The sequence below is a fragment of the Gymnodraco acuticeps genome, unplaced genomic scaffold (genome assembly GCF_902827175.1).
Source record: "Gymnodraco acuticeps unplaced genomic scaffold, fGymAcu1.1, whole genome shotgun sequence".
Classification (NCBI taxonomy): Eukaryota; Metazoa; Chordata; class Actinopteri; order Perciformes; family Bathydraconidae; genus Gymnodraco; species Gymnodraco acuticeps.
The window spans coordinates 2,153,310-2,166,296 of record NW_022990341.1 but is presented as its reverse complement, the minus strand read 5'-3'; the positions used below and the strand labels follow the sequence as shown (position 1 = coordinate 2,166,296).

Here is a 12,987-nt window from a genome sequence, read left to right as displayed (position 1 = left end):
ATATTTATAGCACAGTGCACTCGCAGTGTAAGGATGATCAGACGCTCATGAAGATTAATACACACGGTTTGAAAAACCTACACACCAGATGTCATGTATGTCACTTTGATTTGTATTTATTCAACATAATGTAAAGAAAGAATATAATGAATTGGATGTATGCTAGGGATAGCTGCAATAGCAGAGCAATGGTGAGGTTGAATAGTCAAAGCAAGTGTTTTTACTACATTTTGAGTTGTTTATTTATATATGTTAGGATACCTGGCGTGTAAACAAAATCAAATCCAAGCCTGTGGAAAGTCTACTGACACAACGGCACTTCAGCTCTGTAACTGACTCTTACTCACTTTCAATTTTTCACTACATTTTACATGTATAAAAACACATAGATGCAGAAAAACTGAAAACACCTTAGATTTGCATTTGTGAGAGTACATTGAAAATAAATAGAGGACATCTGAATGAAGGGTCTCATAGTGCACCATCGTAAACTGCAGCTCCTCTACCAGAAAATATTGAATCACTTGTATTCTTCTTATGAGTACTTTTTCACATTTTGCAATCGCAGGGTACACAGTAAAATCTCCCGTCTGAGGTAAGTTCTTCCTCCGGTGTCTCACTCACTCCCACCAGGATTAATATTACACTGTGTGTTTGTGCAAAGATTCCTTTCAGTATAAATCTAAAGTAATGGTGGAGAATGTAGTTTAAACCCCAGCTCTGTCCCCAAATGGGAGTGTGTAATACGATCAGCCTGAAATGAGGCATGATACAAAAGACTGATGAGTACTGAGATGATATTCATACTGCACTCTCACCATGAGAGACTATAAAACAACAGCAAATGCCTGGAATACAGCTCATATTCATACAGGATAGAGGTAGGAGTACAAATTAAACTGAATAAGAAAATCATATGTGTGCAATATGTTTTAATTTGTAATTGGATCAGTATGTGTGTGAGGAAGGAGATGTTGGGTTATTTTCTTGCACTCCTCAACGAGGCGGAAAACTATTTTAATTCATAAACCCACAAGAAATGTAAGAACTATCACTCAGCTGCCTCACAGACTCAGAACCAAACAGACAGATTTGCCGCGATGTCAATCTGCTCAACATAATGATCAAACGCATAACATACTCTCGCGTTCCCACAACTTACGGGAAGTGAGTTCAAAAGCGTTGCAAACACAATGACACGATTCATTCTGGACGGGATGCTACGGATGGAGAGCTGATCGAGCTCCAACAGATCTCATAACAGCTGAGACGCATCCAGCAGACATATGGTTTGTGTTTAGCGAGGAAAAACAATAATCAAATCCGTTGATCCTCTTCTTGCTGTGAGGATGATTGCTAATATAAAAGTCTGTTCCGTCTAATCATGATTTAGGACGGGGCGGTAATTACCTCCGCCCTCCCTCTCACAACAACACTGTCTAAACAGGATGGAGCAGCAGGGACTCAGTCCAGTTTCCACTGCATGATATGTGCTCATTTCATCTGTGTAATTGTTTTGAAATTATGATTTTCACTGATGAGCCAAAGTCAAAGTTTATTCTACTTTTGTAAGGCAATTGTTTAAATAGGAGCCATTTGAGCATAAAGAGATCTCCATGATTAATATTATTCTAAATTTGAAAGAAAATGTGATTTTTCAATTAATTATTATTGAAAATGTTGTTTTAAACTGTCCAAACTTGAAGATGCCAAGCTCTCCATATTTAGCTAAATGAGCCAACATCACTCTAATCCTCCTGTGAAAACGCTGCCATGCCTTGTGAACATCCTTAGGAAACGCACACTTACTTGGCAGTTTTTACTCACACTGTACATCGCTCACATGGCCTTTGTGTGCAGCATTGACTTTGATTCTGGTGTTATTTATGATTTGGCCGAGGATCCAAGTGAGATCTTGGTTTAATCAACAGACCTAATCCACAAACAGGGCCCTCAACACAAATACACAGCTGCTTCAAAGGATGCTCTCGAGGAGCCATGTGAAAGCAATATTATTGTTGGACTTTATCACAAATAAACCTTGAAACAATTGGTCAAATTGGCAAACCGACCGAAAATGTTATCATTATCCTCACAGTTTGTTTGAATGGGGTCAAACGTAATTCCATTAAATGTGACTCGATTAAATCAACTTTTAAACACGTCAAAGCATCAATAAAACGGGGACTTAAGGGGGCTTACCTTGCACGGGGGGGAGAGACAGGCACGATCGCGGAGCTTTGGCCGCATGATGCGCCTTTTCTTCGGACGCGCTGAATCTCTTCTGGCTGGCGCAGTTCATGTGCGTCGGGGTTTCATTTGGGCTCCGGCAAATCTGCGATCCGAAACCACCGTTGCCGGCTCTCCACGAACACAGGTCCGCCTTGCTGCCGTACACGGAGAGCGAAAGGCCGGGAAAGTCTGAGAAAGTTTGGGTCTGACAGTGGCTCACCATCCCGAACAGCGCTGAGGGGTTCTGCATTGATCACTCGGCTGTCCCATGCAGTGTGCTCACATTACCTGCGAATGAACAATAATGAAATCACTACATTCACTTGAACAAGATTGGAGCAACTGGTGAAAACTTCAGGGATTTGGTACCACCTACCTTATTCAATTAGCCAATGAGGAGCAGCAGAAGCAAATCCAATTGCGCAAATCAGCATATTTATCACAGTGGGAGGAAGAGCGTCTTGCAAGCCTGATCGATAGCATCCTCTCAGTGAGGATCAGTCATCAGCATCCCATGCGTCTCTCCCCCTCCCTCCCCCCCCCCCCCCCCTCTCTCTGATTGGCACCCGGCAAGGCAGCTCCACACTCCGCATGAATCCGGAGCACCAATGGAGAGTGTGTCCGTGTTTCTGTGGGAGGACAGATCTGGATCAAGACAGCTGTGTGTGGTTCTGAGCGAAGAAGTGAAGATTGCGAACTACTGGGGTTATAATCTGTGTGCATGTTGACCAAGCATTCAAAGCTCTATGGAAAAGAAAAGGTAAAACAAAACAAAAAGTGTTGTCCAAGCTTTGGTGCACATCGTCCTCGGTGGGAGATACAACTAACCATTGCCATGTAATGTGTATCACTCAAATGCAGGGTTATATCGATATAACGTGCATTACATTACGTTTAAATGTATGTATAGGTTATTGCCTCAGGCTCTTGACTTACAAAACAGCTGTCGCTTTTGTTTGTTTAGTTGTTTTGCAGTCCAATCCAGATCAATGGGAGGTTGAGACGCACAGGTATGATTGAGAAAATAAAACGAGGATGTTATTTATCATACAGCAGAACATGTAGGATGATTTAAGTTAATGATTTGATATAGGTACACATCCTCAAAAACCTTGAGGAGAATTTGCTTTGATTTTTCGGAGCTGCCCTTATTATTATTATTTCAACCGCATGATTTGTTGAGTATGTTTTGAGTTGGATCATGGAGGAAACTGCAAAAAACTACAGAACAAAAGGATGGATTTGTAATATAGGAATTAATACTGGAACGAAGCTTACTAAAAGTTCATAATTAAAATGCCAAATAATGTCAATGTGCATAATAAAGGAAGGTGTAAATTGTTCTTTCCTGTGATAAACCCAGCGTTGAGAGATGGATATGCGGATCTGCAGCGCCTCTTAGTGGCCTTTCCCTGGAAGGACACATCTTAACCCCGGTCAGAGTTTAAACACATAATTGTGCAAATGCAAGGCGTGTGTGACAAACTGTCAAGTGAAATTGTACATGTGTTATGTAACAGGTGAGTTTTGTTAGTAGGTGCAAGGTGAAGTCCTGGTTGTAAAACCCGAAGAAAAAAAAGTAGAACGGGAACAACTGGTTCTGATGCTGCCTTCACGTGCTGTTGGAAATATGAACCCACGTGATTGAAGAGCTACAAGAAAAGATTGGACACAAAAATGTTCACAATATAATATTAAATGAATCTGAAAACATAAACTGCCCTTTAACTGTAACTCTATACTGATTTTTTAAATATATATCTGTGAACATTGTTAGTAGGCTTTATAACAGATCTAGTTTATTAAAATAAAATAATGAGAATATTCATAATTCTATGATGACATTTTCCTATTACAATTCAGTAATTAAATGGCTTTTTATAATCTCAATGTAATCCTGCAAACATTTTAACTATTGTTTTATCTGGTATATATGTTGAATAACTCTTGAAAAAAACAAATACTGACGTCAAAGTGAAAGAAATGTCTAGAATCCAAATCTTTAATCATTAAATAGGTTGTGTCTGATGTGAGTTTAATGGCTTTTTCAAATGTTTTGCAAGTAACTTAAACTTAAAATCAATAAACTTTATCATAATATAATAATGGAAATAATAGGGTTCTAAATCTGCAAAGTGGCACTGGTTTAACCAGGCACGGTATGTGCTTGTGTAACCTGGAAAATAATGTAAAATAAATACTTTATTTGTGTTTTAGCTCCAGGTATTATCATCAGCATCTCTGGTGTAAAAGCAAACAAGCGTTGACACGCGCTTCACGGAAACCTACCTGAATAATCCACAAACGCTTGGGAAACCCTGCACAGCAAGTTATATCACTTCACAAATACCAATCAAGTAAAGTAAAAACATTTAATACACAATGGTAATAATATCACTATTTACGGTCTAGGACAGTTATCTGCTAGCAAGGAAAGGAAGTGAGGAAAGTCAATGAGGGGGGGAAAAAGTGAATCATTTAGAAGAACTGTAGCCGTTATTTTATATAGTCTGTCTGTGTCCAATAAAGATTAGGTAGCGTCAATAAAACCATTTGGAAAATGTTTGCCAAATTCATTCAATTCTATTTACATCATTTTGGGAACTGGGAAAAAGAGTTTTATGGTGGTTCTCAAATGGGGGTACGCGGGCCCCTAGGGGTACGTTGGAGTACTGCAGGGGGCACGTGGGATTTATTTAATGTTAATGAAAAAACATAATTAATGCATTTAAACAAACTACTAATAGTAGATTAACTACTTAATTCAAAAGTTTACAGTAATTCTGGATAATAAAATGGGAACAATAAACAGGGTGCTCTCTTTTCCTCTCCCTCTCCTGACAGCCCGTCAGTCTCGTGCAGCTCGTTGAACCTGTAATGAGTGACCCGACAGGAAAGAATACATATAATTATAACTAGTTTAGCTAGTTCCAGAGTAGATAAACTAGCTAAGTGTGTTAGGTCTAACTCTTAGTGTATTTTGCTCCACTCAACGGTCCGTCACAGCGGACGGAGCTGTGATCATGCAGAGCTGCGTGTTCTCCGTCAGCAGCAGCTGATCTGATATCTGATCTCTCTCTCGCGTCCGGTTAGACTTCACTCGCGTTTATGTCCAAATCTATCAGATCTAGCTAGTTCTAGCTAATGATATGACTGCCTGCTTATCAATGGACCTAAACAATAAGCGTTGCTTGGCAACGGCGTGTGGCTGCAAAGTATAGCGCAGCATTATGCATATGTTTATAGGAGGGCCGGGTCAAAATCCCATGCTCATAAAATGCTCATATTTTTTCTCTTCATTCCCCACGCCCCAAAAATAAATAAATAGATATACCAATTTTAGGAAAAGTAAGGAAGTTTGAGCAGTGTGGGTTTTATATGAACAGAGTTACACATATTTCAAAACGTGAAGTGTTATAACTGCAGTTTGCCTCCCTGTCAGAATGACAAAGATCCTCAGTGAAGCACATGATTCTCACTACATTGTACAACTTATTAAAAAGATCAGTTCAATGCAACTAATGTCGTCTTAGTGTTATTGCTTGATGTTAAAATTGGTTTGCCATGAATTTAGTGATGGATTGTAAACATTTGAAATGTAGCATTTAAGTGTTCCTCAGTTACAATGTTGTTGTTTTTAATAAATCAGACACTGATGGTGCAGCGCTGTACTGTACCTCTTTATATAATATGCTTTTTGTCGCTAACAAATTGTTTTTCCGCTGATCAGGGTGTACTTGGCTGAATATTTTGTTCAAAGGGTGTACATTATTGAAAAAAGTTTGAGAACCACTGGACTCTAGATGGCATGACGGTTGCTTGTTCCTTTTTAAAGATAACATTAATTTAGCCAGGAAGACACATCCATCACTGGGGAGGAACATCCTGAAGGACGTGTGCCAGACCTTCATGTAAATGAAAAACTTTTTCAACATTTAAATATTAAAATACCCATAATTAAATCTCAGAGGAGAAATGGACTGGCCTATCCCTGAAGGCTCAAACACATAATCTTTAGTTGTACTTTACATTTTAATTTGTAAAAAACATTTAAAAACACTACACCAAGTATGCTAGACACAGGCTTTAAATGCAACAGTGACAAAGGAGCACTTTTAAGAGGGTAACGTGGTCAAAGGTTTTTGACATGTTACGCCAGATAACAAAACTGAAATTACCCTGTAGGCAAAAGTTGAGCATCCTTGGTATCACTCATTCACACTGACTTTATCGACAATCACGGTGACTGTCTCACAAACAGATATATGCCTCAATAAAGGATATGTTGCTGTGAACAAAATAACATTACAGAAGGAAATCAGGCTGAGGCAGTTTTAAATAAATATATGTATATGGCGGAGATTTATTCTTTCAAACAAATGATTGGTAATAATGACCCATGAAGACTAGGCAGGTGCAACTTGAATAAGATTAAAACGTTGTATTGTCTATTTTAATTAACTTGGTCATAATTGAAAAACCCCAATTAACATGTTATTTATAGAACATCACCAGTAATTGACCTAATGTATTAAAAAGCATGATTTGATATGTTGATACAACACTTTTCAAAGACTTAAATGAATCTTGATGAAAGTTTGCTGGGGTTTTTTAGTGAGCAGCATTAATTTCAAATGCATGATTTGTTGTGTGTGTTATCCATGTTGGATCATTAGTCTACTTGACTTCCTGCAAATAGTTACTGAGCAAAATGATGGATTTGTAATATAGGATTTAAAACGGGACCTTGGTCTGCTTAAAAGCAAATCATTACAACAAAAAAGAATAACATGCAAAATTGGGTCAATGTTCATAATTAATTAGGCTTTAAATTGTTCTTTCCTATGATAAACCCAGGGAGCTGGTTAATCTGGAGCAGTTTGGGTTGGGAATGGTATTGTTAGGGTGAAAAAATGCTGTTCTGCAGCCTAATGTATTAAAAAGCAGTAGAAAAGTAGCTAGCTATTGACTAATCAAAGAGCTAACGTTGACTAGACTTGGTGGTGGAAAAACGTTTGACGTTAGCTTGCTAAGAAGCATTTTATGTAATGTAGAAAAAACCTTTGTATTTAAATCACACTTACTTTCGGCATGTCGGGAGAAAGAGGACTGCAGTCGGAGGCCCGTCCATGTCGCTCAGTGTCTCCAAAATATCAATGAGGAATTTAAGAAGCTAAGCAGTTGTTTGCTAACACGTTAGCTAGCTAGCCATTGAAGAAGCTCAATAGCTAGCGCCATTTTAAAAGAAACTAACTGCTAATTAGTTCTGGCAGTGACACCCTCACACTGCTAGCTTAAATGGGTAACGTCTTATTACTATGCTTATTATTCATTATAACTTTATATTACACAAATACACTTTTTTTTAACAAAAAAATATTGTAACATTTCGAATCGTTAAAAAACCTAGCTAGTAGGCTTGTTTGAGACACGTTGCGGCTCGCCTCGAAAGTAGACGAGAATAGCCGATCGCAGCCGGGGGAGGTCTCAAAAAGCTCGCCTGAAGTCGGACAGCTCGGAGTCGGCTTCTTCTTCTTCTTCTTCTTCTCTCGGTTATTTGGCGGATTGCAAACAACTTTAAGGTGCATACTGCCACCTCCGGAGTCGGCTTGACTCGGTTTGCATTTATAAAGAATGCACACATGTGTTTAATCGTTCATGTCAGATATGTACTAAGTAAATACATTTGTTCCTGCTCAAGATTAGATTCTACTTCATTGGTATTGCACAGATTACAGGTACTGAGACAACAAAATGCAGTTTAGCTTCTAGCCAGGTGCAACAAGCAATAAAGTGAAAAGTAATGTACACAATAGACAGAATAAAATATAGAATGAATTGAATGATGAATAAACAGTGAGGGGTATGAATACACTAGATGTCAGCCTGTGAGCAGTATGAACAGTGTGTATGAATATGCTAAAATATATAAAGTATGAAAACGGTAAGCAGTGCAAGTATAGTATACAAATATAGATATTAATTTCATGATGATAAACATTGTGGAACAATGATGAAAAATATGAATGGAAGTGGCGATGTAAAACTGACACAAAACAACAACAAACTTTTGCCGAGCCAATTGGAGAGTTTCATCAGCAGCACGTGGAAAAAACCCACCAATGAGCGCTCAGCTCGAGATACCAGCGAGTCGTTTCCCATCAAGCATTTCGCTTCCGCAGCCCGTGGAGAGGAACTGCGCCGCCTCGCCGCGCCTCGCTCTCTCAAGGCTGCGGGCGTCTTTGTCCCGCGAGATTTCAACGTCTCATGTAGGCGAGCCTCCAGAGCAAGTCGGACAAAATGACTAACCATCATGCAACGTACGAGCAAGACGTTGATCGAAATTGCGCAGGTCTGCGCAGGTCTCGCTTGTCTCAAACAAGCCTAGTGTTTTTGCAGGTGAATGAACCGCTTGCCCACTCAACGGAAGGCGACAGAGATCAAAGAGCTGCTGAAGATAAATGATCCCATTCATGTTCTAACGTTGGCGAATCAAAGTCTGTACATTAGAAGTATTGGATTAAGTGGTTGGTTACATTTTGTTTGACTCATATTTAGGTAGTTAAATACACTTTTGTGAGACTGTGAGAGTCTGTGTAGCATATCGAGAATCCACCTTTATCCGTTTTATCAAGACACTCGCCGTTTCTCAATCACGAGTAAAACTGCTGCAGAGCAACTATTTCAAGTATACTACGTCATCGAGTGGCGCCGAATGACTGTTTAAATGCATGTTAAATGCATGGGTTAAATCCATGGTTAAATCGGTTAAATGCTCTTATTATACATCCATGGTTAAATGCCCAGCATTCTGCGCCACTCTATGACGTAGTATACTTGAAATAGTTGCTCTGCAGCATGTGTACTCGCGATTGAGAAACGGCCACAGTGTTCAGTGATCCTACAACGTATTTTGTAGGCTTACTTCGGATCTAGAAAGTACATGTTCTTAAAAGAGGCCATGAATGCATCTGTGATCGAACGTTATCCGAGTGGGCGTTAACCCACATCATATCTCTGGTTCACAACAGGCTCTGTGCAAACCATAGACTGTATATATAAAGGTGCAAACACGGGAGTCCACCACCAAGGAGCAACCATGTCTTCGAACAGGTTAATGGTTTATTTCACAACAGCATGCATATGTTGCTTCATGGTGGGAATCAATATCATACTGGGCATTATGCTGTACGTATCACCGCGTCTCGCCAAGAAGCTGATCCTCAAACTGGGTGAAAGAGCCACCATGACCCAGAATCCTAGTTTTAAGTTTGAAGATTGGGGTCCGACCTTTGGCACCTTCATGTTCTTCAAAACTGCCTCTCATCAGATGTGGCTGTCCCTCGGACAAGAGGCGTTTGTGGGAGGAGAAGCTCCGGACACAGATGTGGTCAGCATGGAGGGAACGAAATCAAGAATCAGCCGGTTCGTGAAAGGTACGTGGTGAGATGTGGTGTTATTGTCTGATTATATTTCTCCATGCTGCTAAATGTAGAGCTGTATTTTTTCTCTGCAGACAACAGAATGCTGGTGTTGAATTTCGGAAGTTGCACCTGACCCCCGTTTATGTACAAACTTGAGGAGTTCAAGCAACTCGTCAAGGACTTCAGCGATGTAGCCGACTTTCTTGTGATCTACATCGAGGAGGCGCATTCAACAGGTAAGTGAAGGCAGCACGAGTGCCAAGTCAAGTCATTGTTTTATCACCATGAATGTATTGATGGAGGAACTATGCATACAGAGTAAAGGTAAGGTCAACAAAGAAATAAAGTGCACATTGGACAATAATAAAGCACAATTAAGAAGATAAGATAAAGATGCATGAGTGCCTTATTATAATACTTGTTTGTTACCGAAATAACTTAATCATCTATATTTATTAATGTCCTTTAACACCCTAACCCTACTTTGTAAAAAAAACGTAAATGCAGCAAAAATATATGTTTTGCATGATAACATCCCTTAACTATTGTGATTGAATACATTAAAAACTCTTATGTTGAGTCTTGTTTTGATTGCATTCTATGTTCTTCCAGAGCACTTGAACATTGGGTCTTTGAGTTCAGCCCTTTTTGTGGCACTGTGCATTGAGTTCTGGCAGCAACACTGACATAATCTGGGCTGCATTCACTACAATAAAATGCTGCAATGCACTTATGCAATATCCATAAAACTACTTTTCTTATGTCATCCATAAGTTGGAAGTTGTGCTTCAGTGTACAGTTAAAATCACATTTCTATTCTCTGTGTCAGACGGTTGGTCATTTGCAAACAACATCGACATCAAGAAGCACAAGAGCCTGGAGGACAGGCTGTCCGCGGCACATATCCTGCTCCAAAAGGACCCCCTTTGTACGGTGGTTGTGGATGAAATGGACAATGCTGCTGCCATAAAGTACGGTGCTCTGCCTGAGAGGCTCTACGTGCTGCAGGCTGGGAAAGTTGTCTACAAGGTGAGATCTCTCAAACAAAAGCAAATATTTATACTTTTATTTTATGTATAATGATTGGAGAGTTTCCAAGTAAATGTTCTTTCACTGCACACTCTACGAGCACATAATGCCTCTAAATTACCGTGGCTAGACAGTAGGGCTCCTTTCATGCGATCACGTGAATTAAAATAATTGCAGCATGCGACATGTTCTCACGCATGAGGAGGAGCATTGATACATAGACACAACAATCTAATTCTGGGCAAATGTCATGGACGTTATAGCGTGTTCTTTCTGAACGTGGAACATGTTATTTTCTTATGCGTAACATGTATCTGTGTTTCTCTAGGGGGGCAGAGGACCTTGGGACTACAATCCAATGGAGTTGCGTGCGTTCCTGGAGAAAATAAAATAAGACAATCCGACCAGAATGCGATGTAAGGGTCTCGGATTTCTCATTTGAATATGGGTATAACATTATAACCAACATAACTGATATACAATACATTACTTATTAATCAAGACTATAATGATTACACTGCTACATCAGCTTGTGGCTCTAACTGCTCTCTAGCATCTCTTACATTACATATGAGAAGAGACATTGTAACCCTTACAAACTTGCACTAGTATTGCTTCCAGGCTCTCCTGTACTCTGTAAACATACCTCTACTGCCAATCTGTGAGTTTGAATTCGCCTCTCAGTGTTTCTTAGTGATGGCTGCAGATGAAACCGTTGGCCTCTGCAGCCCGATGGAGTGAAACACACACAGACAGTTCAGTCAAGAGTTTGTGTTTGAGGTATCACACAATGTTCAGGAGATGTCCCCGAAGTTGTCTTATTCTAAAGTTTAAAAGGCCTTACCGTCCAAGTCAAAAAACACATTTGTTCCCACTTCTCTTGCAGATCATATTTTCTGTTCATAGATTTCTTTTTGTACATAAACTTTCAAAACAGTAACATACATGATAAAAACCCGGAATATCGACACTAACAAAAAAGCATTATAAAAAGAACCGAAATAAAACAAAGTGCAATCAACAAGTGTATATGGAAAAAAGGATATTGGTTTGTTGTGTCTGAATGCTCCTATGTGGTTTGACAGGAGTCTACTTTATATATGATGGTTACAGTGCAAACCTCTGGTGACTGTAATTTGATGAGTGATGACTCGAAAAGAGGCCTTCTCTGAATTATGTAGGAGCATTCTCGATTACACTTTAAAAACAAAATATTCATCATGTTAAACAGTCTGCATGTTGTTTTGAATATTTTTATATCCAATGTTTTCACTATGGTATAATAAAGAACAAAATGTAAAGACTCATGTTGTCAATTTATAAGCATATGACCTATCATGTCGTGCAGTTCATCAATTACTTGTTTTAATAGGATGATCTGCAAAGTTCCATGTTTTTTGAGAAGACATTGGCTGCAGGTCTGTAATGTTGGCACACACACAGCTGTGTGACACTGCAGGACTCTAACTTTTGTTTGCTGTCTTGTCTGGAAGTGATAAATGGTAAACCTAATGAACCGTATGTGGCAAGTCATGCTGATTTCAACAAATCCAATGCACACACACATATTTGAATTGTAATACAGGTGCTGATATGGGTTAATACCTAACTTTCTAATCTTCGCACCACAAGTATTTTAGCTACCAGTGTGTCTACAATTATTTAAAAGGCCACTACAACATTAACCATTAATCCGATGTGAGTTTTATTTCAAGGCAGAAGTATTATTGATGTTAATGGTGAAGAAGGAACGGTTTTGATTATGGAAAATGCTGAAGATGCAACTGTCAAATATAGTTGTATTTACCACAAGGTAAGAAGAATCAAATTCACTACTTTTTAACAGTATTTTTATAATTTGTTTATATTGGCTTTCCTATTGTCTTTGTTGTTGCTTTTGCCTCCCCTTCTCTTCACAAACAGTAATAACCTGTATATATACATTTGGCTACAGTTTAAAATGTGTTCCTGTTTTATTTTTCATAATGAATGCAATAAAACAGCAGCATTGCTGGTAATATTAATACATTTAATTTCCAAGCCTTTTTTCATGTGCTCAAAGACGCTTTACAGTGGTGATAAAACGAGATATCATAGAATACAAATTTAAAAATAGCAACACAACACAATTCACAGTCTGGAGAGGTGAGTTTTGAAGGTGGGGGGGGTCGGTGCAGTCTGATGTGTTGTGGAAGGAAGTTCCAGATGTTGGCCTTGACTTGTCTGATCAGTATGACTAAAGTGACTGAAAATAAACCCCTTTGAAAACAGTAATATCTTAATATATAAAGCACAAAAGGAT

The 12,987-nt window shown here is 39.0% G+C and overlaps 2 protein-coding genes across 2 annotated transcripts in view; one reads left to right on the top strand and one right to left on the bottom strand.

Moving 5' to 3' along the window:
• Nucleotides 1-7,736, bottom strand: part of LOC117550922 (zinc finger protein GLIS1) — an 83,303-nt gene extending 75,567 nt beyond the window's left edge. The window contains exons 1-3 of the mRNA XM_034223521.1: nucleotides 7,317-7,736; nucleotides 2,609-2,861; nucleotides 2,203-2,520 (exon numbers count right to left, since the gene is read on the bottom strand). Of these exons, the coding sequence (XP_034079412.1) occupies nucleotides 2,203-2,482 (280 nt within the window). The 5' untranslated portion in view covers nucleotides 2,483-2,520; nucleotides 2,609-2,861; nucleotides 7,317-7,736. The remainder of the gene's footprint in view (nucleotides 1-2,202; nucleotides 2,521-2,608; nucleotides 2,862-7,316) is intronic.
• Nucleotides 7,737-9,331: 1,595 nt separating this feature from the next.
• dio1 (iodothyronine deiodinase 1) lies at nucleotides 9,332-11,989 on the top strand. Its single transcript, XM_034223520.1, has 5 exons — nucleotides 9,332-9,668; nucleotides 9,749-9,892; nucleotides 10,486-10,685; nucleotides 11,014-11,101; nucleotides 11,380-11,989. Exons 1-4 carry the CDS (start codon nucleotides 9,332-9,334, stop codon nucleotides 11,077-11,079), a joined length of 747 nt encoding a protein of 248 aa, XP_034079411.1. The 3' UTR covers nucleotides 11,080-11,101; nucleotides 11,380-11,989.
• The last annotated feature ends 998 nt before the right edge of the window (nucleotides 11,990-12,987 follow it).